Here is a 24,311-nt window from a genome sequence, read left to right as displayed (position 1 = left end):
ATTTTCTTGCATATCTTAACTTGCGTTTCTATTCTGTTTTTTATGGCACTGGTTTTGGTAGATTGGACTGTTTTTTTTTTCCCTTTGTGTAAAGACAAATGGAAAAAACAAGTTAAAGAGTCCTGCTTTCTCCCTGTTGCTTGTCACCTTCTTGCCACTTTCCCCCACTAATGGACCAATCATTTCCTTAACTTTTTTCTTGTTTTTTATATGTTGAAAGAAGCTCTTTTTGTTATTTTTGACTTTGGTCACAAGCCTTAGTTCATTTTGAGCCTTAGCTTCCCTCACTTCATCTTTGCAGGCACGGGCTATTTGCTGATATTTTGCCTTAGTTATGTACCCCTCTTTCCACTTCTTATACTTGTCCTTTTTAGCTTTCAATTTATCAAAGAGTTCTTTATGCAGCCATGCTGGTTTCTTTTGAGAGCTGTTATTTTTCTTCTTTGTTGGTATTGTGCTTGACTGGGCCTTTATTATCTCACTTTTCAAAATTTTCCAAGCTTCTTGAGTTGTTTTCCCCTTTAGGATTCTCATCCATGGAATTCTTCCCAAGGTGTCTCTTAAGTTTATTGAAATTAGCTCTTTTAAAGTCCAAGACTCTAGTTTGGCTGTGTTCTATTGCTTGTGCTTCTAGAATGTTGAATTCCAATATTGCATGATCACTTCCCCCCAAGGTTCCTGTGGCTTCGACACTTTCTATCATTTCATCTCTGTTAGCGAGAATTAAATCCTATATGGCTAATCCCCTAGTTCCCTTCTCTACCTTTTGGGAGAGAAAGTTGTCTGCTAGGTTTGTCAGGAATCTGTTAGATCTTCCACTTGGTGCAGAGTTTGTCTCCCAGTTGATATCAGGGTAATTAAAGTCCCCCATTACTATTGTGATGTGCTTCCTACATACCTTAGTTAGTTGACTAGCAAAAAGTTCATCTTTTTCCTCTGCTTGGTTGTGCGGTCTATAGTATACACTTATGGCAATGTCATTTTCCCCCCTTTTATATTGACCCAAATGCATTCAAGTTTACAGTTTTCATCATTGCTATGCTCTAAAGTTATTTCTTATATATAGAGCAACTCCACCTCCTCTTTTGTTTAGTCTATTTCTTTTAAATAGTTTAAATCCCTCTAGCTGTGTGTTCCATTTGTGGGTTTTGTCCCACCATGTTTCCGTAATGGCAACAATATCATATCCGCCCTCATTACCTAGTTCATTCTAGTTCACCCTGCTTACTGTTCATACTCTGAGCATTGGTGTATAGACATTTGAGTCCTTTATGACTGACCCTGTGTTTACTTGCTACATAACTTGTGTAGTGCCTGACTTCCCCTATTTTCTTAGATTGCCGGGGACAGTGATGTTCTGTATTAATTAACTCACTGTCCCTGTTGTTTAGTTTAAATGTTCCTCCAGAAAAGCTGTGAATTTATTGCCAAGTAACTCAGTCCCTTTCTTGGATGGATGCAGACCATCTCTTTTATACATTTTTTTCATTGGACCAGCTACAGACATCGTGACTAATATAACCAAAGCCTTCTCCTTTACACCACTCCTTTAGCCACATATTAAATTCTTCTATATGCTGGCCTTTTCCATTTTGCTCCTTATACACTGGTAAAACCTCTGAAAAAGTAAGCCTACAGCTTATTTTGCTAAGTTCCTGCCCCAAGCTCTGGAAATCATTCTGCACAGAGAGTACATATTTTTGGGACAGATCGTTAATGCCAAGATGTACAATAGCATCCACATCACAGTCCTTGCTGGCATTCTTGATTATTTTAGAAATACGCTTCTTGTCTCTACTGACAGTAGCACCTGGAAGACACCTGACCTCTTTCAAAACCTCTGTGTCCTTTCCTAAATTTACATCCCTTATAATTGAATCACCAACCAGAAGGTGGCTTCTCTTTTTGGATGCCTTTCTGTTCTTGCATGACTGCTGTGTAATACCAGATTTGCACTTCTCCCTGTCGAAAACAAGTTTTTCATCTTGGACTACGATCCACTGCTTATTTGAGTTATTACCACAGATACCTTTACCTGTCTCCTTAATGTGCCTATTAAGGTCAGAAAGGGCACTGTATGTGTTGTGCAGGGACACAGCGAAAGCTTTGTATTTATGGTTCACAGATCTCACCCTGCCAGATCCCACGGTTGTCCACACTGCCCTTCTTCTGCAGGATCTTTGTGGTAGAGGGGGCAGATAGCACGGAGGCTCAATAGGGTAGAAGGGCTGAACTAGACACCTAATTTCTGCCTGAAGAGCACAGATTACAGACCCTAGATAAATAATCTGTCCTTGTAGACTAGTGATTTGGTTACAGATAGGACAGTTTCCAAGTTTGAAAAGGGTACTGCGAAAGACAGCTGCAAAACAAGGGTTGCACTGAACTAAGGCAGACATTCTTAGATACAAGGAATCTCAGACACACTTGCCCTGAATGTACCACCGCTGTTTTCAATTTTTAGTTATATAATTATATAGAATGTAGCACTTCCCAGCAACTCTGAGTAGTTGAAATACTGCTGAAAAGCGGTGCAGATCCAATCAGGGCCCCAAATGCAGTTCAAATACAATGCAATCCAATCAGGGCCCTAGCTACTTTTTTTGGTGCAGCCTTTCCAAAGCTTACAGAATGTTACTTCCGATTAGCAGTAGACCAATTTCTATTATAAATGGTTAACTATGTTATTACTAAAGAAACTCGACTACGAAATAATGCTTCTTGAATAAATAAATGTTTAGATTCATAAAAAAATAATTTCAGTTGCATCTACAAATAAATAAATAAATAAAACAGAATTCTGCAAAAACAAGGTGTCATCATAGCTAGTAAGATGTGGAATTTTTGCTTCTGGAGAATTGGACACTTTCCAATAGAATATGCAGTTTCATTGGAGACTGTAAATGGAGAAGACAGGTGGATTTCCATTCGCTTTTCCAATAAAAAGAATTGTTTTCATTTGCACACTGTCACCATTGAACATCTTTATTTTAATTGTAAAAGTGTTTGATTTAATGTATCTTGCTTTGGCAGCCCATCAGTTGATTATAATAATACAATGTAACACAATTCAAATGTTTGTTGCATTTGAATTACTTCTTGTGTAAAACAGACATAAGCCAGAAACAAAGGAAATGCTAAGGAAAATAATTACAACGCAAACATCTTGTATCGGTTGGGAGAGAATAATAAAGGCATATTTAGAGGTCATTAGGGCAAAAAAATGTTTAAAACATTCAAACAATATCTATCTAAAATGTCTGACTTTTTAAAACAATCTTTAAATCTTAACTTTTCTATTGATTTTATTTTTTAACCTTTAAATTTAAAGATTGATTATTATAGTGTTTCAGAAAATCTGCTTAATAGTATTGGTTTTATATTAAGCTTTAATTGATTTAATGAAGAAAACTACAAGTGTCTTTCTTTGCCAATTGATACAACATGATAAACCAAAATGTTGTTGCATTCTGTTGCGCATTTCATTTTCTCTTTCTGCAAGTAGTCTTGGGTAACAAAACCACATATTGCTTTCTTCACAAACAAACTGTCTACAATTTGTTAGCTTTTTTCTGCTCATGTAAAAAGTTGGTAATGCAGTCAGAGCATTGGACATCAACTTGTAGCCTATTCACAAAGTTTTATATCAGTCATATATAAGCTTAGGTGCATGCGCATCACATGGACCACAGCGGAATAAGGTAAATTTGTTTAGATTAAGCCTGACTATTGAAAATTAATCATTGCTGACAATGAAACTTAAAATCAAATATTTGAACTCCTAAGGGCCACAAGTAATGAGAACAGAATTGTAAGAGTTAATTCCTTGAAACCTTGTTCACAATTTGTTGTTGTTGTTATTGTTGTTACTATTATTGTTATCTAAATGTATATGTCATCTGACTCCTCACAATGGATGGAAGTAGAGATTTAAAAATACTTGCTTCTGCTAATATTGCTCATAGGTTACGACTCAGTGCAATGGAAAATATGTATGTAACTTGTGCATATTTATATAATCTTTCTATTATAGCATTGCCAACTTTTATGGTCAGTGGACACATTTTGACAACATTGTTCTGGGCACGGTAGTTGCTTTGCATGGGGGGGAGGGTTTGTCCATTCATGGGACAACATGGCCAAACACAGACAAGAGGGCATGAAACTGAAAAGGCACCAAAGTGGAGGGCTGCAGGCGCAATAGTGAGAACCATAGACCTAGTTGGGTCCCAAAGGTAAACATCCTTGGATGTATTCTTTCTTACAGTGTATAAATAGCAGAAGTGACAGCAAATAGTTTTAGGTACAGTCATAATGAAAAAGGTATCAGTTGCACTGTAACCAAAGAAAAATAGCTCTGAAATGTTTGCACACTTGTTGAACAAACTATATGTCATTATTTAGGGTGAATATTACCGTTAGATTTTTTTTTATTACAAACGCTGACCCTATTGGTAAAAGTAATGTTATACTGAGAATTTTTTAAAAATAGAAAATACATTGTATCCAGTTACAAAACTTTAAGGTTCGGAGGTCATTCACAAGTTTTAGGTAGAAATTTGCTATGTGCTTTTGATTGAATCGCAAGATTCAAAATGATGCTGAATTTTGAAGCCCACATTTTTTTGAGCTTTTCTTCCAACATTCTCTGGCTTTGTTGCCACTTTCAAATATGTCTTCAATCATTTGGGGTTTAGAAATTATTATTTTTACAGAAAGCAATAAGTGTGTGTGTTATTTTGACTTTTTTTTTTAGGATTCTAGGCTGTATCTTCATTTTTTTTTTGCGGCGGGGGGTATCATTTACAGTACCATTTATGGCTGGTGCTATAATTTGTGAAATATCCATATACTTTTATGATGATCTGTGGATTTTGCCAATTGTTTCTTCTGTTTATCAGGAGAAAGGAAGCAAATTACCTCTCTTTGGAGTTCTTGCTCATATATTTATGCTTTTTGAAGAGATTATGTTTTAGCATTGAGGGTTTTGCATTCAGTTATGATGTAATGTGCATTTGATGCAGTTCAGTTTTCCTAGTTAAGAGTTGCATGACATAATGTTTAGGCATATTGGTATGAATTTTTCATTGATACTAGAGGTAAGTAATTTATTTTCTTTGTAAAGGTTAATGCTTGCAGTTGTCTGTTTCTGGGAAATTACGTAGGGTATTTTTAAAAAGCATCTCTGTTGTTTTTGTTAATATGTGATCGATGCAACAGTTCCACCAGATTTTTATAGCCTTCCTGAAAGTTCATAAAGGGAGGTGGTATTTTTACGAATGAAAATTCTCATAGATGCACCATTGATTTAAACGCACCATCCCATTGCTTAGAATCATACCAAGATAGATTTTTTTTTCTATGCCAAAGCGGCAGTAAGAATAAAACACAATTTAATTGAAATTTTGAAGAGCACTTTAATGCTGGAATAGGCCAAGCCAGACTTCTAATTCTAGGGGGAAAAAATGTTCTGACTGGAAATTTTTTTCTTCAGGGTCTTTCTGGCTGATCGAAAAAGGAGAACAATTTTAAATTTTTGAAGGAAGAATCAATTCCAGCATAATCCCAGAGGCCAGTGCCACAAAGAAGTGCTCTGAATGGTGAGAGCAGCATGGCTGCCTGTTGCCTCTGAAACAGAGGTAGTTGTTCAGTTTTTTGAAGTTCTCCAGGAATTTAAATGGGGGAAAAAAACTTCCTTCAATAAACCTGCCGCTATGCTTCAGGATTTTTTAAAAAAATAATTTTGTGATGAGTTACATCTGGTTGCTGTCTTCCACATGAGTGGTATTCTGTGCTACACAGAATGAGTAGAGTCTGTTGTGAGCGTGATGCTTCGTTATTGTAACTGTGATGCTTTGATTTTTGTAACTATGATGTTATAGGTGGCATTATTTATTTATTTATTTATTTATTTATTTATTTATTTATTTATTTATTTATTTTATTACATTTATATACCGCCCTTTCCCGAAGGACTCAGGGCGGTTTACAGGGTGATTAAAAAACAAAGATACAAAAGTTAAAAACAGATTAAAAAAAATTATATTAGTCCCTGCATAAGTAAAACCCCAGTTAATATAATATCGTATAACTGCTCTAAAACAGTATAGTAGATTTGTGTTAGTCATAGCTACAGTGTGTATACTGTTGTGTATCTGAAATGCAAACTTATTAACTGGAAACCCTGTATATACAAATCTTGTGTTTTTATTTTTCCTTTCTAAAGTTGCAAACATACATTGGAAGACTACTAAAAAGATGTATTCCTTCTGCTTACAGGGCTTGTTCTTAGCGTTTAATTTTCGTCTCTTCCCCAAAATGTTTGTCTCCATGATAAATTAGACTATTCCAATTAATTTACGTACATCATAAATTAATTTAGCGACATTTTTCTTGGTAGTTGTGTTCAAAATAGAATAATTACACAGTTAGTCCTCAACCTATGACCTGTCTTAATTACTGTTCAGTTATGACAGCCTCAGAAAATGTGCTTTCTGTCATAAAATGCTGCATTTCCCCCCCCCCCCCCAAGCATGGTCAAATGATTGCATTTCAGGTACTTGGCATCGAGCTTACATTTAAGATTGGCTATAGTTACGTGCAGTCACATGACCAAAATCTGCAACATTTTTGGCCAGTTTCCAATGGTTTTTGCCAATTTCTACCAGTAAATGTCCATCTGAGAGAATGATTTGCTTAATGACCACTGTAAAAACAGTCATAAAATCAGATCTGGTCACATGGGTGCCTTGACTTCTGACTATCATGACTTATGATCAAAATTTCAGTTCTAATTGTGGTTGTAAGTCAAGGATTACTTATATTGCCCTTATTTCTCTGTATTATTTTTAGTCAGATTTAACATTTTCCCATCTCCTCAATTTGTGTGTTATGCAGATTATCTATATATTAGTAGCTTGCATGTCTCCTAGGTACAGAGATATATACATTCTAGTCTGCATCAGTGACAAGGTACTGGAGAATATATCTGGGTTCATATAATCAGTGGGGATATGAATTACAGTTTTAAATCAGTAAATAAAATCAATCTTTATTTGAGAATGTAAACTTTTTAGGTATGTAACTATATAATACAAGTCTTTATGGATTCCAGCATTCTATTCTCATAATTGCCAGTCACATTCCTATTATAAGCTGTAGAACAGAATATTAACTTAGTAGTACTCTTCTGATTTAATTTTAAAGATGTTTCGTTCTTCCTATATTTCCCAGCATTCAACTATATTTGATCCTGGATTTAATATTATATAAAATATGTCCTTATCTACTTTTAAGATAAACAATCTTAAAAGTTGGAATTGTAGTGCCTGATTATACTAGCATCCATGGACCTCATGTTACCTACTCTGGTGTAAAACATTTACATAGGCAAAGCATAGAACCGAACATCTGCTTGAATGATTTCTATGTAGATCTTTGTATTATTTAGTTCTCTTGGTTCATAACAAAATTGTGCAGTTCTAGACATTGATAGATTTGGTGATACAGGTTCAGTTGCAAGTAAATGCTACTTAGAGCTATTCCCTTTGCTAGTGAATACTATCTATCTATCTATCTATCTATCTATCTATCTATCTATCTATCTATCTATCTATCTATCTCTACCTACCTATATCTATCTACCTAACTATCTACCTATGTACTGTTTATTATATAACTTCACACTTTTTATTTTTCTGGAGGTATTTCAGAAGAATACACATCAAAGCAGAAATTTTCTCTATGATATGGCCAGTTTGATTTTATAGATATATCAGTTTTGTGGAACTTTCCTTACTTATATTTTCTTTCTAACTTGAAACTTAGTTGCTTTTATTCTTTTTTTTCCTGTAGGTATAGAATACAATAACACAATTTCAATATATTCGTTTTCACTTTTGCAGCTGGTACTTGTACAGATTTACAGAGGAAGTATTTCAGTAATGTAACCAATTGTGGAACATGATGATAACATGAGATTGGGGCCAGAAATGCCATGTCTAGTTATACTATTTTAATATTAAAATCATTTTTGTAATCTGTATAAATATAGCATTAAGTTTAGATTTCAGTGTCCATTGATATATTAATTGTGATTTTAACAGTGCAATAGCATTTCTGTAGCTATCTTTAGATTCACCAGATTTCTTAGTTCAATTTCGAATTTAAGTTTTAGCTCCAATATATCTGGATGCTACTAAGTCAGCAAGGTGTTAAACAGTGGGTTGAATCTGGCAAGTTTCCTTCATTGGAAGATGTTTACTTTGGAAGAAGCTTAATTTCATCCAATCCAGTGCTATGAAATACTTACATTTTGAAAAATAATGGTACATTTATGCATAGTAATTTTTAAGAGGGTGTTGTATAAGTCCATTGAATATATCCTACAACAGGATTACAGGTAGTTCTCAATTTATGACTGGTCGCTTATTCAAAGTTACAATGTGCCACCCTCCAAAAACTATTTAATACCTGATTCTGAAGTTCCAATGGCAGCCTTTCACCCCCATGGTCACATGACCACATTTTGGATGATCAGGAACTAGCCTGCATTTACAGCCATTTGCAGAATCCCACTGTTATATGACTGCATGATGTTTTTGTTGCTTACTTCTGGTTCGCTTAATAATCACAGTTTGCCTAATAACTTCCCCCCAAAAAAGTTGTAAAGTTGAGTGGTTCGTGTAATGATCTGCTTTATTGGTCATTATGACTTAACAACAATAATTGCCAGGCTTAATTACAATTGTCAGTCAAAGACTACCTTACTAATTCATCTTGAACAAGAATTTATTTATATATCCTCAAAATATATAAAACTATAGTTATTTTAAGATGAAAAAACAGGCTAGGTTCATACATCATGATAAGCCATAATATAGTTGGTTTTATTTCATATATGCAAATGGAACCATAAGTAAACTCTAGATTATTTTTTGGAAAATAAATAATTTAAAACTGTTAATGCACTTGATTTCTTTGTTGTTTTGTTCCATCATGTCCAATTCTTGGAGACTGCTTGGACAGGTCCTGCTGTTTTCTTGGCAAGGTTTTTCAGAAGAAGTCGCCTTATGCCATTACCTCTTTACTAAGATTGAGAGAAAGGACTGGCCCAAGGTTAATGAGCTGACTTTCTGTCTAAGGCAAAACTAGAACTTACAGTCTCCTGATTTCTAGCCAGATGCTTTAACCACTACACCAAACTGGCTCTCGGTTGCTGTTTAGCAATGTATAATAAGAAGGATTCTTTTTTTATATATTTTAGGTGCTTTCCTTGACCCCTTAAGTATAGAAGAGATAAAAGTGGTGAATTGTCCAAACAATTGATGACTGTTTTACTTCTCTACAAGATTGAATCTGATTAATGTGTGGTTTGTTCAAACTATACATAAAATAAATTATAGCTTAAGTCTAGTTATGAACCCAGTCATGAATATATCTGATTCAATTTCTAATGATTTCTCATATCTGTGGAATTTATTTTAAGTGAAGCAGAATTACTTTACCAGATTAAAAGGTTCATCAATTTTCTTACAGGCACCTTTTGATTTATAATCCTGTGGAACAAGAACGTTCATCGGTGGTTTCACTCTACATCAACACGCCTAGAGTTAAAGTACTCTCTCCATCTGGAAAAGCAGTTGTGGTCCAACTTAGTGCAGTATGGGATGGAATATCTAAAATATCACATGATGCATACCAGGCAAGCTATTTTAATAGATATGTCTACATGTTCTAAAACAAACTTAATTTTGAAAAATAAGTTAAAAAATACTAATTGAAAAATTAAAAAATACTAAATTTCAGTCAATAATTTATTAATGTTAATAAAGAATGTCTTCTGGATTGCTTTTTTTAAAATTCCAGTTACTTTTTTAAAAAAAAACACCTCTCTTTAGTGCCTCCATTCTGAGTCTCGGAAAATTCTGGAACTTTTACAGTTAAACCCCAAGAACCTTTACTTAGAAATAAAATTTGCTCGGATTAATAGATCTATTCCCAAATTAAAAATTCAATATGGGACTGCAATTAAAAAAACTATTGATAAACTGATCAATTATAATTTTTTCACTTTAGAAGTTTAAATTTGAAATTGGTGAGGAGACCTGAATACAGATTCATTTGTGCATATATATTTTTAAACTAGATGTTTATATAGAAGTATGGAAGTAACATTCCTTTCTTCTGCTTTGTAGTAGGAGAAAATAACCTTACTTTGATTAAATTATTAGCCAAATGAATGTACTTTAAGACAATCAGATGTTCATACCTACCGGTGCTATATGCATTGTACCTACTATCTCTAATGGAATACATAGTTCATGTAAAGAAGTAAGATATATTTTGTCTACTTGAAACATACAAGTAAGGGTCTGAAACATAACACAGTATCAACTATTAAATATAATATTTTGAATTTGATTCCTTTTGACCAGGTTAATTTAACATTTTTATCATTTATCAAAATTTATCATTTTATTGTATCAACTCATTTTATTTTAAAACAGGAAATAAACAGATATTTTAGTGATATCTGTGACAAAAGACTTCTTAGGTAGGGGCAGCTGTAGGCTTATAAACTAAGCAGAGTCAGGCATAGTAAAGATCTGAGAAATGTCCACAAAATTCCTGGGTGGCGAATGAGTAAGCTACTTTAAAAAAAAAAAGCCTCAAATAAGGCAATGCCACTTCCATAGCTTCATCATGAAAACTAGGTGTATCCGTGGAGTCATGAGAAACTGAGCTTACCTGATGGTGTGTTTACCATATTGAACGGATTTTATTATGCTTAAGGTTGATGTTAGTAATATTGATATTAATAGTGATACTTGGTAATTATGTATGTGTGTTTGTGTGTGTGTGTGCAAGCAGCTTTGTAGGTGCTTTATATTGGGAAATTAGTTATATAAGTAACACCAGCTGCCTGCAATTAGTGCAGGTTCGCGTCCCACCAGGCTCAAGGTTGACTCAGCCTTCCATCCTTCCGAGGTAGGTAAAATGAGGACCCAGATTGTTGGGGGCAATTAAGCTGACTGAAAGTGTAGTTAATGTAAGAAACCATTCTTCTGGATAAATTTGTACTTCTTTTGACTTGATTTTAAGATCTTAACTATTTGTTGTTTTGAGAACCAGAAATATTTTTGATGTTTGGATATCTGTTCTTGACATCAGAAATGTAACATTTTCTTTTCTTTTCTTTTAACAGATCTCTTTCCTGGCTCAATTACCTCCTTTGGGTTTTGGAGTTTATGAGCTTCTAGAGGGACTGAATTCAGAAACTGCAGTTGCTGATTATAATCTATATCATAATGATAAAGCTAAATTAGTCAAGCCATACAGAATTTTTACTGTTAAAGAGGTACAGAATGCTTTGGATGAGATCATGTTAGAGAACCGTTACATGAAAATCTGGTTCTCTGGGAATTCTGGACTTGTTGAGGTATGAATGTAAAGAATTTTTTAAATACTGTTGTTACTGAAATTATGACGAAGATTAACCTCATTAATTGCTTTCCCTTTAGAAAGTAAATACAAAAGAAGATAATAAGAATTATCGGGTAAAGTTGGACTTTGCTTGGTATGGAACTACCAGTAACAGAGATAAAAGTGGAGCTTATCTTTTCTTGCCAGATGGAGAGAGCAAGGTAATATTACTACATTTGCAATAAATAGGTTTACTTTTGGACTTTGGGTTAGGAGGGAAGTGAAGTGACTGTTGATGCATTCACTTGGAATCAAAGTTGACTCCTTCCTAGTAAAAAAATAAAATAAAATTCAACTTAGTAAAACAGAATGTTAAGAAAACTGCCTTCAGACTAATTAAAGGAGAGTGAGGGAGGAATGGTTGCTGAAATTACAGGTATATTTGATGTAGTTTACCTGCTCTTTGTTTTGATAAATAATTAGGCAAATTAAATGAAATAATGTGTTATATACTATATGCTATCATCTCAATCATTATATGATTAGTTTAGACCTGGATTTAGAATTTCAGAAGATTTAATTTTTTTGGATGATTTCTCATGTTCCCATTTAGAAACTGTGAGATCTACTAGCAGGGAGCTAAATGGTGAAAAGGGGAAACTGATAATTGTTCATTCAGTTAGTGTCCATTCTTAGTGAACAGTGACATGGAGAAACAAAATCGGTCTTAATACAGGTAGTCCTCAACTTACAACAGTTCATTGAGTGACCGTTCAAAGTTACAACGGCACTGAGAAGATGTCTTATGACCATTTTTCAGACTTATGGTCACATGATTTACATTCAGAAGCTTGGCAACTGGTTCATATTTATGATGGCTGCAGTCTCCCAGGGTCACGTGACTATCTTTTGCTATCTTCTGAAAAGCAAAGTCAGTGGGAAAGTCAGATTCACTTAACAACTGTGTTACTAATTTAACAACTGCAGCAATTTACTTAACAAATTTGGCAAATGGGACAAAACCCACTTAACAAATTTCTCACACAGCAACATAAAGTCCAAGCTCAAATGTGGTCATAAGTTGAAGACTACCTGTATTTACTTCGTGGTTAAATACTTAAATGGTTTAAAACAGGGGTCTTCAAATAAAACTTGTGGACCTGTTGTCTGGGGAATTCTGGGATTTGAAGTCTACAGGTCTTAAAGTTGCCAAGTTTGGACACCCCTGGTTTAAACATTTGGAGGAACTAACTGGAATAGAAGTGATAATGTGTCCCCCTTCCACTTCTCTCTTTCAAGAAGGACCATGAAACCTGATCTAGAAGGTACAAATTTGTTTACTTTTGTCTTCTTTCAGCCTTACATTTTTTCTGATCCACCTATCATACGGGTGACACATGGAATAATTTTTTCTGAAGTTACTACTTTTTTCAGTCATGTGACACACACTGTACGACTTTATAAAGTTCATGGTAAGGTAAATTAACAAATGAAGTTAGCTCTTCTCTTCTGTTTAAAGATAAGGATATTTTTATCTAGCAAACAGATGATTATAACTGGCTTATTTCTTTGACTTGCTGTGCTATTGACTGTTGAAATCTGTCAGTAGTTTACAATAAAAGCAAATTTCAAATCAAGGAATTAAAATCAATTGCTAAAATTAACCATCTGCAGTTAAAAAGCCTCACCAAAAATATGTCTTTTAAAGTTGTTTCAAAAAGCTAATAAATATACTAAATCATAGAGGAAGTACATTCCAGAGAACTGAGGCACCACTAGAAAAGACACAACCCCAATTCATTGCCTCTGTAGCAAACTTTGTCCCTGAGAATGGAAGTTCCTGTGAAATGAGATGTTCCTTTAATCATCATGGACCTTGGTCATGTTTAATCGCAACAATCAGCATTTTGGTTTTTTTGCATTGGAATAAATTGACCAACACTGTCCAAAGACATTTTCGTGGTCTTGTAGGCAATATGACATCACAGAGCTCTATTACCTTCCCACTGTAGTGGTACCTATTTATCTACTCATACAAGCATGCTTTCAAACTGCTAGGTTGACAGGAGCTGAGGTGAGGATAGAAGCTCACCCCATCACTTGGTGCTTAGGTCTTGAATCTGGGGTGCCGGTTTTCCAGCTGACAAGCTTAGTGTCTTAACCGCTGAGTCACCACACCACTCTGGCTCCTAACAATAAACACTTTAATTTTCTCAGGACTCAGTTTCAATTTATTATTCTTCAGCCAGCCCATTGCTAACTGTTCAGGGAAGTTCTAGTCTAGTTTTAACTGCAATAGAGGTTAACGTGCTCAATTTATGCAGCCTACCTGAGGCTAGGCTATTGTAATAAATTGTATGTGAAACTGCCTTTGAAAAGTGTTCAAGCTCTGGTGACTTTGACCTTTGAAAGTCTCCGAACTACCAGGCAAGGTTATCTCAAAGATATTGTGTTTTAGCAAGTTCAAATGTTAAGCATGTATTAATATTTGCAAAAGAATATTTCTTTCAAGATGTAAAATTTCAGTTATTTCTACAAGAAAACATAGAAAATAAAACATGTATAATATTTATTTGGAAAGTATTTAGCTTTCTGAAATACCTGAATCATATTGAATACTTAGCTTCTGCTTCTGTGAGTACAATGGAGAAATAGAAAAAATCAATGGGCTATAAAGTATGTGTGGGTGGGTGTGTTCACATACATGTGTTCTCCTAAAAATGTATGCACTCCAGATATATGAAATTTGATTCCCAGAATTCTCTGCAGTACCGTGCTGGTGGATAATTCTAGGAATTTAAGTTCACAGTGCTGTTGGGCATTCAGATTTTGGAAGGCTTGGATGTGTGTATGGTTGGTTACTTACTAAGATATATGCTTCTTTATTAATTTCTGTCCTTTGCCCTACTGTTTCAGAATAGCGAACATAGAATATAATATAATAGAGTTGGAAAGAACTTTGGAGGTCTTCTAGTCCAACTCCCTGCTCATACAGGAGACCCTGTACCTGTTGTGGGATCCAAATATGTGAACAACCGGTTCTCTGTGTGGATGCCGCTTCCGGAAGTCCAATCTGGGCCTGGGCAACAAAAAATTAGCTACCGATTCTGCCAACCTGGTGCGAACTGGCTGAATCCCACCACTGCCCTATACCATTTTATACAAATGATTGTCCAGTCTCTCTTTGTCCAGTCTCTCTTTGAAAGCGTCCAGTAATGAAACACTCAACACTGGTAAATGGTAATGGTAGGAATCAACAGTTCTGCAGGAAAAAAACTATAGACATCTAAAGAAGTAATATTTTTTATTCCAATTTTTACTGAAGTAGGAAATTATGACACACTTGTATCAGCTAGGTTTATGAGTTTAACTAATCACTATTGTGAAATGTCATGTCAGTGTATTTATTATAAGATACCTTTTATATTTAGGATTAGAAGGTCAGTCTCTTGAGATATCCAATATTGTGGACATAAGAGGAGAATACAATCGTGAGATTGCAATGAGAATTTCATCAGATGTAGAAAGCCATAACAAATTTTATACTGACCTCAATGGATATCAGGTAATTCTCATGAATTAATGGATATTGTACACATATATTAAGTTCGTAAGTTGTTTTTACATATTTTGTTGAAATTAATTCTACAATAAATTGCCTAAAATCCAATCTGAATTTTGGGTGACAAAATTTTATATAAAATTAACTTCTTTTAAACACTGAAAAGATACATTTCTTAGTGAATATGAAGAAAAAAAATATTTGCTTTGTTCTAGGGAAATAATATTTGGGAAACCTTGATGGATAATTTTAAGTGTGTGTGTATATATGTGTATGTGAGATGCCAGCATAGCAAGAATTGAGTAAAAAAATCCTTTTTTTACAAATTCTTAATTTTTATAGGCTTATGGGCATTTGTTATACAAGACAGTGTTTACTATTCAGACTTTCCAAAAATATATCATTAAAATAAAGCCTTGGTGGAGCAGTGGGCTAATGCCTCCTTAAGTAACACCAGCTGCCTGCAATTAGTGCAGGTTCGAGTCCCACCAGGCTCAAGGTTGACTCAGCCTTCCATCCTTCCGAGGTAGGTAAAATGAGGACCCAGACTGTTGGGGGCAATAAGCTGACTTTGTAATAATGCTGCTTGGGGGTGTGTGTGAAAGCCCTAATAAGCAGGCATATACATAGAATGAAGGCTATTGCTAAGCACATTGGTTTGTGCTTAAATTGTAAGCCGCCCTGAGTCTTCGGAGAAGGGCGGGATATAAATGGGATTAAAATAAATAAAAATAAAATAAAAATGTAGTTTCTTCAGCAAATGTAAACAGCATCTTTGCCTGGTCTTTTTATGGTTGAATTTTGCAGAAATATTTATAGCAGTCATTTTGATAACATCTAAGAAGTAGTGTATTCTTCTTCTTAGTGTCAATTGACATGCCTCACGTTAATAAAAATGTGATTGAAATATCCACATAATATATACTTTTATAAATTATATAAAGTAGTATTCACAATTATTATTTTTATAAAGCAAATGCATTTTTCTACTTGTATTCTTTAAAGTCTCAACATTCATTGATGTTACATTTTCTAATTTAGATTCAGCCTAGACAGACAATGAGTAAATTGCCTCTTCAAGCAAATTTTTATCCAATGAGTACAATGGCTTATATACAAGATAGCAAGATTCGCTTGACCCTTCATTCTGCTCAGTCTCTTGGAGTTGCAAGTTTAAAAAGTGGTAAGAAATGGTAGTAACTTTTACATTATGACTGTGATGAAAATCACACATTTATTTTAATAATGCCATCATACGCTATCATCTAACAGTCTTTTCTGTGTCTCAAGTATTTGGGACTGCTATTTTGAGTTTGACAATTTCTAACAATATTAATTTAGGGATGTTCTAAATCTGCTATTTGGTACATATCCCGTATTATTGCTTCAGACATTTAAAACAGTTTCTGGGAAGTATATTGCAGTAAATGTTTAATAGCTAATATGTGCAGAAATAAAATCAGTGTTTGTTTGTTTTTAGGCCAGTTAGAGGTTATCATGGATCGTCGACTTATGCAAGATGACAATCGAGGTTTAGGTCAAGGCGTGCAGGACAACAAAATAACAGCCAATCTGTTTCAACTTCTGCTAGAGAAAAGAAATGAAGTAAATACAGTAAGCAATTTCATCATTTTATAGTCTGAGTAAATATATTCACTTATGTATCATCGATATATTCCCCGATAATTTTTTATAATATTATATTAAGCAGTCACCTTCAGTGTTCAACTTTGTACCGTCCTTCTGTTCTGTTTTCAAAGCAAAACTAGGAAATGATTTGGACCTTATGTTTGATTTTGTTTCTTACCCCTGATTTAAGTTACAGTACATATTGTAAATATCATTTTTGCTGTCTTTCGGAAATACATATCCTATATCATTTTGGACACTTGAAAAGTGCAGTACTGTGGGTTTTTCCCTCCGGAAAGGCCCAGTGCTCTTTACCAATGCTCAGAATATGGGGAACAAATAGGAAAAACTGGAAGTCTTAATGCAATCAAGAGATTGCACTACAACTACAGGTAGTCTTTGCTGAACAGCCATTCATTCAATGACTCTTTGAAATTACAACAATACTTCAAATGGTAGATATGACCCATCCTCAAAGCTGCACTCTGCTATTATCTATCCACTGCCACCCCCTGCTGATCTTTGCAGACTTCCTCCTTCTTGGCATGGGGGCTCTGTTGGTGCTGGGGTTGCCACTGCTACCCCAGCTGCCAGGCTTCTTAGCCCGCCACACAGTCCATTCTGGCTGTTGGGACTCCTAGCAGCAAAGTGCCACCTCCTGGCTGCCCTGGTGTTGCAAGGGTCTAGTTTAAAGGGGTTGACATGTCCCAGGACACAAAAAAAGCAAAGGAAAATAGGCAAGCAGTTGCAGATTGTGAACTGCCAGAACTTCCATCACTAAGCAGTGCATCAGTGACATTTTGCCTAATGCCTAGCTTACGGTTGAAAATTCCATTTTCAATTAGGTTGTTAACTGAGGACTACCTGTATAATAGAGCGAAAACAATTGAGATATTACAGAGGTGGTATAGACTACCAAATTAGGTAGAATAACATTCTGAATAACATTCTGAATAACATTCTCTTGAACCAGAACTTTCAGGGAAGTGAGGCATAGTAATAATGGAAGACTAAATATAAATAGAAGTAAATATGCCCACTGTACCACATGGGTAAATAGCTAATTATTTTCTTTCTACTTTTCAATAGAGAGAAGAACAGTCACCTGTCAGCTACCCTTCTATACTTAGTCACGTAACATCATCTTTTATAAATCATCCAATGATTCCAATGATTACTTCTGCAGGCAATTTTGCCCCATCACTTTTGAATACTTTTTCTCCTTTAATTTCATCTATGCCATGTGATATGCATATAGTTAATCTGAGGACAATACAGTCAAAGGTGAGTTCCTTACATAATTCCAGTATTCCTGTAAATATAAAATGTTTGTGAAATATTACTGATATACCAAGTATTCAGATGGTGTTCCCCAGAATAGTGGAGAACTGGCATGATATGCTTGCAGACGAGAATCACAGTTTCTTACTTTGTGTAACAAGCGTAATATGGTATAGCTGTCTCCTCTTAATGTGTAACATAAGCTGTATTTCAGAATGAAATTAATTTGCTGTATAACTAGGCTGCTGTTATGTGAAACTACTGAAGGAGAGAGAGATAAAAATGTCTTGTAAATAACAAACCACGATTTTTGTAACAAGCAATGCTATTTGTAACAATAATATTATGAGGTTATCTGGCTAATAATGTATGTCACTGATAATGAATTAGTACTATTAACATATAAAGCTTGACAACATTTGTCATATATTTCAATAACATGGGAGGAGTGGTGCATATTTCCAACAGTATATGTCATGACATATACATTCTATTCACACGTCTTTAAATTAAGAGTAGAATATTGTGGCATATGCATATTCCTTTTGACAGCTTTGAATAAATTGGAAAGATTGGCTGAAGACATTCTTCAAAATGGTAATACTTAAAAAGAAAAATACTATTCCTTTGTGAGTACCAGGTAGCAAAAGTGGGATTTTACTTTGTTGTAAGGATTGCTGTCAGGCCTGTTAAGGACACAATTTGGTCTTAGAATGGGCATTAACTTAATTTGGAGTAGTGGTGATGTCTCTGTGAAATTTCTAGTTTTGTGCCTTGTGGACTTTCTATTGAACATAAGAGAGCAAATTTGGATTTAATGAATTTTGGTCTGCTTTACCATAGCTCTTATGGACAACAGAGAATATAATCTTCAAGGAGATTTTGCTTGAGAATTTCTGCTATACTTTCACCATTCTTTTGTTACAAAAGAATATGTTTTATATTATATGTACAATATATGCAAACATTAACACAAACTTTTAGGGAACTGACTTTTTAATCATTTTGAGAGATAAATGAACATTTATAAAATTTAATAGTGTCATTGTTTATTAACAGTATGGAAGGTTACTATATCATTAATACATTTGGATCTCTTTGAACTGGATTTACTCTTTTGTTACTTGATGAAGATATTTTAGTTAAATATGCCATATCAACAAGTTTTACTTAAAGACGATTTTATTCTTTCTTTTTTTTGCACTATTTGAAATATTAATTCACAACCTATTTTGTATAATATCTAAATTACTTTGTACATGTATTTTAGGATCTTATCTGCTATATTAACTATTGTTCTTTAACCTTAGTAAGTATTGCTCACATATAATAAAGTTCAGGACTTCAAGTGTGTATATGTATTTCAGTCTGACACTACAACGATTAGATGGAACAGTGTTAGGCTATAGAATACCTTGTAAGCTGCCTAAACCTTACTAATTACATAAGATAGGTTTCCTAGTAGGTAAGTTGCCTAAACTTTCTATTTGTTTTCCAAACTTGATTTCAGACAAATTCGGGGCCATCTGAAGAAGCTGCTTTGATTCTTCACAGAAAGGGATTTGATTGTAGATTTGAAAACACCGACTTAGGGCTCCTTTGTTCTACCACTCAGGGAAAGGTAAGACACAATATTTTAATAAGATCTGTATTAATTGGGTTTTAATGTTTTAACTTTTTAAAGTTTGGGCTCTAAATTTAATTAACTGTTTTAATTAACTGTTTTAAATTTTTTAACTTTTGTATGGTATGATTTTAATTGCCCTGTAAACCGCCCTGAGTCCTACGGGAATAGGGCGGTATATAAGTTAAAATAATAAATAAATAATAAATACTGGTTGAACTGGTTACTTGGTTTCCAGTTGGGTATGCTCAATGGAGTTAATATTTTTAAGCAGTAAAGCTGCATGCTATTGTCACAAAACAGAGCTTGAATTTCTTTTGGAAGACCAGGTTTATAGTGGAATTTATAGTTTTTACATATTACATTATATTGGGGTGCATATTTTGGTTACCTTAATATAAGTTATAGAAAGAAAAAAAATGTTTACCTTGTGAGTTGATTCTGAACATATACTGTCCATTAAGAATGGGTTTGTTTTTCTATCAGTAGTACCTGATAATAGTTAAGTAGCTTTTTATTAATTTTTGCTGTCAATAAGTCGTCATAAAGTTTGAAATTCTGTAAGGAAAAATATAGTTTACTGAATGTGTTTAAGATTCCATTGAATTCTCTAGATTTATGCTTTGCAGAGTAGCATTCAATTTTCTTTTACAGTTTCAATTGGTCTATAAGCAATTTTATACACACACACACCAATTATCAGATTTATATAGCTGCCCATCTTGCAAGAAATGAGTCAATACAGTAGTCAATAAAAATAAACATACCGTAGTATGTAAAAGTAGATATTTAAAACTAGATAATTAAAACTAAAATATGTACTTATCACTTTTATTGTATCTGTTCCCTGTCACTAGTAAAGTATGGCTACTAGGCCAGTGTGAAGCTTTGGTTCTCATCCCGGCTTGACATTAGAAGAGCATTATGGAACTTGATTAGTTTTCTTTAGGCATTCTAGGCAAATTATGGCTTTTAAAAGTAAGCATAAGTGCATTAGCCCTGTTTCAGGAACTTCAGTGGAGAATTTCTTCTATCCAGAGAAGTTCAGCATGCAGTTTAGAGACTTTGGAAGAATAATCTTTAAAACAATGAAATAAAATTTGCATTGAATTGGATGTTTGGCAGTAATTAAATTTTTGTCTTTCTGTTTTCAGCTAAGGGTACACAAACTCTTTAACAAATTCCATGTGGAAAGTCTAATACCTACATCTCTGACTTTGATGCATTCATCTCCAGATGCCAGAAATATCAGTGAGATTAGTATGAGTCCTATGGAAATTAACACATACAGAATTCAATTGAGATGAAACCTGACTTTTGGACTTGGATACTAAAGAAGAATATACAACTCTGTGTCTTCTCAAGGACTGATGTGCAATAAAAAGCACATTTTAATTCCAGCTTCTAAATACTGTGACAGTGCATTCATTTTACAATCTATTTGATCTTAAATGACATAAAAGCCATGATGCAAACAGTTTTTCTTATTCTCTAATAAAATGCCAACACCCAGTATACGTAAATACAAGAACTGAGGGAGAAACAGGATATATTATCTCTCATCAACAAAATGAATCTCAGGTTTAATATTAGTTTATGACTTCTAAGTTCATAATTTGTACCTGAAAGGGAGCTAACACTGAATTTAAATTGTTTTCTGATCCCTAGCTGACTCTTAAATACATACATTGTTGAAATCACAATTTGAGATTGAACCTGAAAATTCTCTGGTGAAGCTATTGTCCAAATACTTGTAAAGACTTCTATAAATTGTTATTTCAGCCTTTCCACAAGGAGTCTGCATTTATCCCACTCTATCTAACTCTAGAGTGAAGTCCAAGAACCTTTGAGAAATGTGGAAGATTTTAATATTATCCAACCATCTTGAACTGTGGAACTTAATTCTGGAATTATACATCTTTTTTGAAAAATATGTTAAATCTGTTTTGTTACTTGACACATTGGGATACGTGCAATTACTCCAGAATACAGAAAAAGGAAGATGGAAGTCTAAGTACAATTTTTTTTTACTGAGTACTTGGATACTAATGCTCTCTGAAATGTGTTTTCTATTTCAATTTAACCTTATCAAAATAAATGTGCCTTATTTTTTGTATAAGTGTTGTTACTTTTTATGTGTTCATACAAGAAACAGGGCAAAGTGGGGTTAACAGTTAAAAAAAGCTGTACCTTTTATTTGACAGTAATGGCCACAATCTGATCTACTGCAGCCTATGTGACCTAATGGTGCTCTGAACACTATGAATGTAGAAAAATAAGCTTATAAAAGAAACACATGAATAAAAGATTAAAAATAATCATTTGCTGGCAAATAAACATTTGAAGGCTGGCAGAAATTTATCATGTGCATTACAACATCATGTGCCTCTCTTTAAAATACTGTTGTACAAACTCAGTATTGTGGTTATATAGCCAATTTAGTTTCTTTGCATCAAGCATTTTACGTTAAGTTCTTGAAGCCATGTGGGTTAAAATTTTCATCTCTATATGAAGCTTTTTTTTTTTAGAATTCCAGTTATTTGAAGCTGCAGTCCTATAAAACCACTGAAAACATTTGCAATGTAGTACCTTCTGGGTATTTTAAACTTCAGGTGCTGTCAGTCCCATTGAAAAAAGCAAACGAGAGGTTGTGTTGTAGTCCAGAGTATCTAAAGGGCATCAGGTGATATCTTCTTATGCTGTATGATTCTTAAGTCCCATTTGAAAGTAATGGACTCGAGTCAAGAAGTGTACTACATAAGCTTGGGCAATAAATTGCAGTTCAGTACAATTCCAGTTTATTTCATTCTTTTAAGTTCCTTTAAAACAACTGGAGAATTGCTTTTGGGCTCATTTTGTACTCTATTCAACCTATGTGTGTATTTTTAATTTAGCTGCCATTCCAATCTTTTACATTTATTATATTCAGTGTTGAAGGTCCCCATTATAGTTTCTCTACTTCAGTTAAAGGAGGGCGTCATCTGTGCTATTAAAAAGTCAGAGAGCATAAGGAATTGAAAATAAATTTATGCAATAAATGTACACTTTTCAATACTTTTAGTTAAATGGAATTTTAAGTGCAGAACCTTTCTGTAATGGTTACTTACAGTTTTCATAGAACTATATGTTTTATAGGTTGCTCCTCCCAAAATTATTCAGCATATTATAACAATAACCATTTCTTCATTATTTGTTGATCTTTTTACTGTACAACGTTTTTAATTTTTTTTAAATTATAGGCCACCCAAATGTGTTTAGGAGTTGGATCACCTATACATTAAGTAAAATAAGTAAATGTTAAATAATAAAATAAGCGCCAACAACAAACTTACAGTATTACTAGAATAAACCTCTTCCCCAACCTAGTTCCTTCCAGATATTTAACAGTTGGATTCTTACAGTCCTTGATATAGGGGGGTTGTAATCTAGCACATCTGGAAGACATTGCACTAGGCATGATTGTAGCTGAATAGGAATGGAACCCATATGTAGTATATACTTCCTGAATCTTTCTCTATGCCATACAGAAAACAACTAAATGACAACAGATTTGCTCAATACACTGAGAAATAACTAGTATTCTTTTAATGTGTTATGAATACAACTCTACAAATTTTCCTCCCATGTTTTATTATGCTAAAACATTTCCCACATGCAAATCTTGGCTGTCAAACTTAATTTTAAAAGATTTTATTGAAAATTTCTCTTTTGGAGAACTTGGTTACAAAGGGGATCTCCAGTCCTGCCCTAAACGTACCTAATAATTATTGAATCTAATGTATCTTTCTAGTAAAGGTTTGTGATCTTTGTTTGTGACTTTAAAAGTCTTAAACTCTACAACCATGCCTAAATTATTAATAATCTTTTGCTTTATTTCATAATATGGCCTTTTGCAATAATAGTAATTGATTGTATACATTCTGAAATTTGTCAAAAACAATCCAATTTGTAGTATTTGTTTGTCTAGGAAATTGATAACTTCTCAGTTTTTAGCAGCATAATTTCTAATACCCATACAGATAGGATCCAGAGTTTGCCTCCCAAGAGCAAAATTCTTTCATAATAGGCATCTGATCCAAAAAAAGGAATTTGCTAATGAATTGAGAGATCATTTTTGTGATTTCCGCTTGCAAACTCTTTAAATCTGTTCCAGAAAGATTGGGAGTTTTCGGAGTAGTTTGGGTGGAATGATTGGGGATTAATAGGGGAGGAAATTGATGAAAATTGCTTTGCTTCATGTCTCTGCAAATGAAAGCATTATGAGCAAAAGTCTGTTCTGCTGGTAAATTCTGGGTCCCATCTTGGGCATTTTAAGATCAGTTTGCATATACCACATATAAGCAATTAAAAGATCGTATCTGCTGCCCTTAGTAAAGCTGAAACCAAATTTCTTCTGCAAGAATGTTGTAGATTTTGAACATTCCTTTATATTTTGATTTATTTGAAACCAACTGATTTAATTTGAAGATTTTCATATCTTTATTTCCATAGATTTTCTTTTTTTCTTGCAGGGAGAGTGTAATGTGTTTGCCAATAAAAATTCTGTTATGATAACCATGTGTGATGCTGTCTTGGTAGTCATTTTATATAAACCAATGTCTCAAAATAAGGCTGCTGTTCTTCAGGACAAATGCTTTACTATAAACAAGACCCATCCATTGTATACAGGTTAGGTTTATACATATATATATATATCAATAGATCTGAAAATTAGGGCAGGGCAGCTTTCCCACACTATATGCTGTTTTGCATCTTGAGGAAGATGTTTATAGAACTGCCTCATGACAATTT

General features: G+C 33.9%; 1 protein-coding gene across 2 annotated transcripts in view; it reads left to right on the top strand.

Annotated features, from left to right (window-relative positions):
* Positions 1 to 24,079, top strand: part of MAN2A1 (mannosidase alpha class 2A member 1) — a 58,692-nt gene extending 34,613 nt beyond the window's left edge. The window contains exons 14-23 of one of the 2 annotated variants that reach the window (XM_083354727.1): positions 9,538 to 9,703; positions 11,207 to 11,440; positions 11,523 to 11,645; positions 12,782 to 12,896; positions 14,856 to 14,989; positions 16,028 to 16,169; positions 16,467 to 16,600; positions 17,705 to 17,899; positions 19,407 to 19,517; positions 20,675 to 24,079. In XM_083354727.1, coding sequence (XP_083210853.1) covers positions 9,538 to 9,703; positions 11,207 to 11,440; positions 11,523 to 11,645; positions 12,782 to 12,896; positions 14,856 to 14,989; positions 16,028 to 16,169; positions 16,467 to 16,600; positions 17,705 to 17,899; positions 19,407 to 19,517; positions 20,675 to 20,827 — 1,507 coding nt within the window. In that variant the 3' untranslated portion in view covers positions 20,828 to 24,079. The remainder of the gene's footprint in view (positions 1 to 9,537; positions 9,704 to 11,206; positions 11,441 to 11,522; positions 11,646 to 12,781; positions 12,897 to 14,855; positions 14,990 to 16,027; positions 16,170 to 16,466; positions 16,601 to 17,704; positions 17,900 to 19,406; positions 19,518 to 20,674) is intronic. The other variant, XM_083354728.1, reaches the window with a different exon arrangement.
* Positions 24,080 to 24,311: the final 232 nt, after the last annotated feature.

This window comes from Vipera ursinii (genome assembly GCF_947247035.1).
Source record: "Vipera ursinii genome assembly, chromosome: 2".
Lineage (NCBI taxonomy): Eukaryota > Metazoa > Chordata > Lepidosauria > Squamata > Viperidae > Vipera > Vipera ursinii.
The sequence above is the reverse complement of the archived record's forward strand: the minus strand, read 5'-3'. Positions and strand labels throughout refer to the sequence as shown.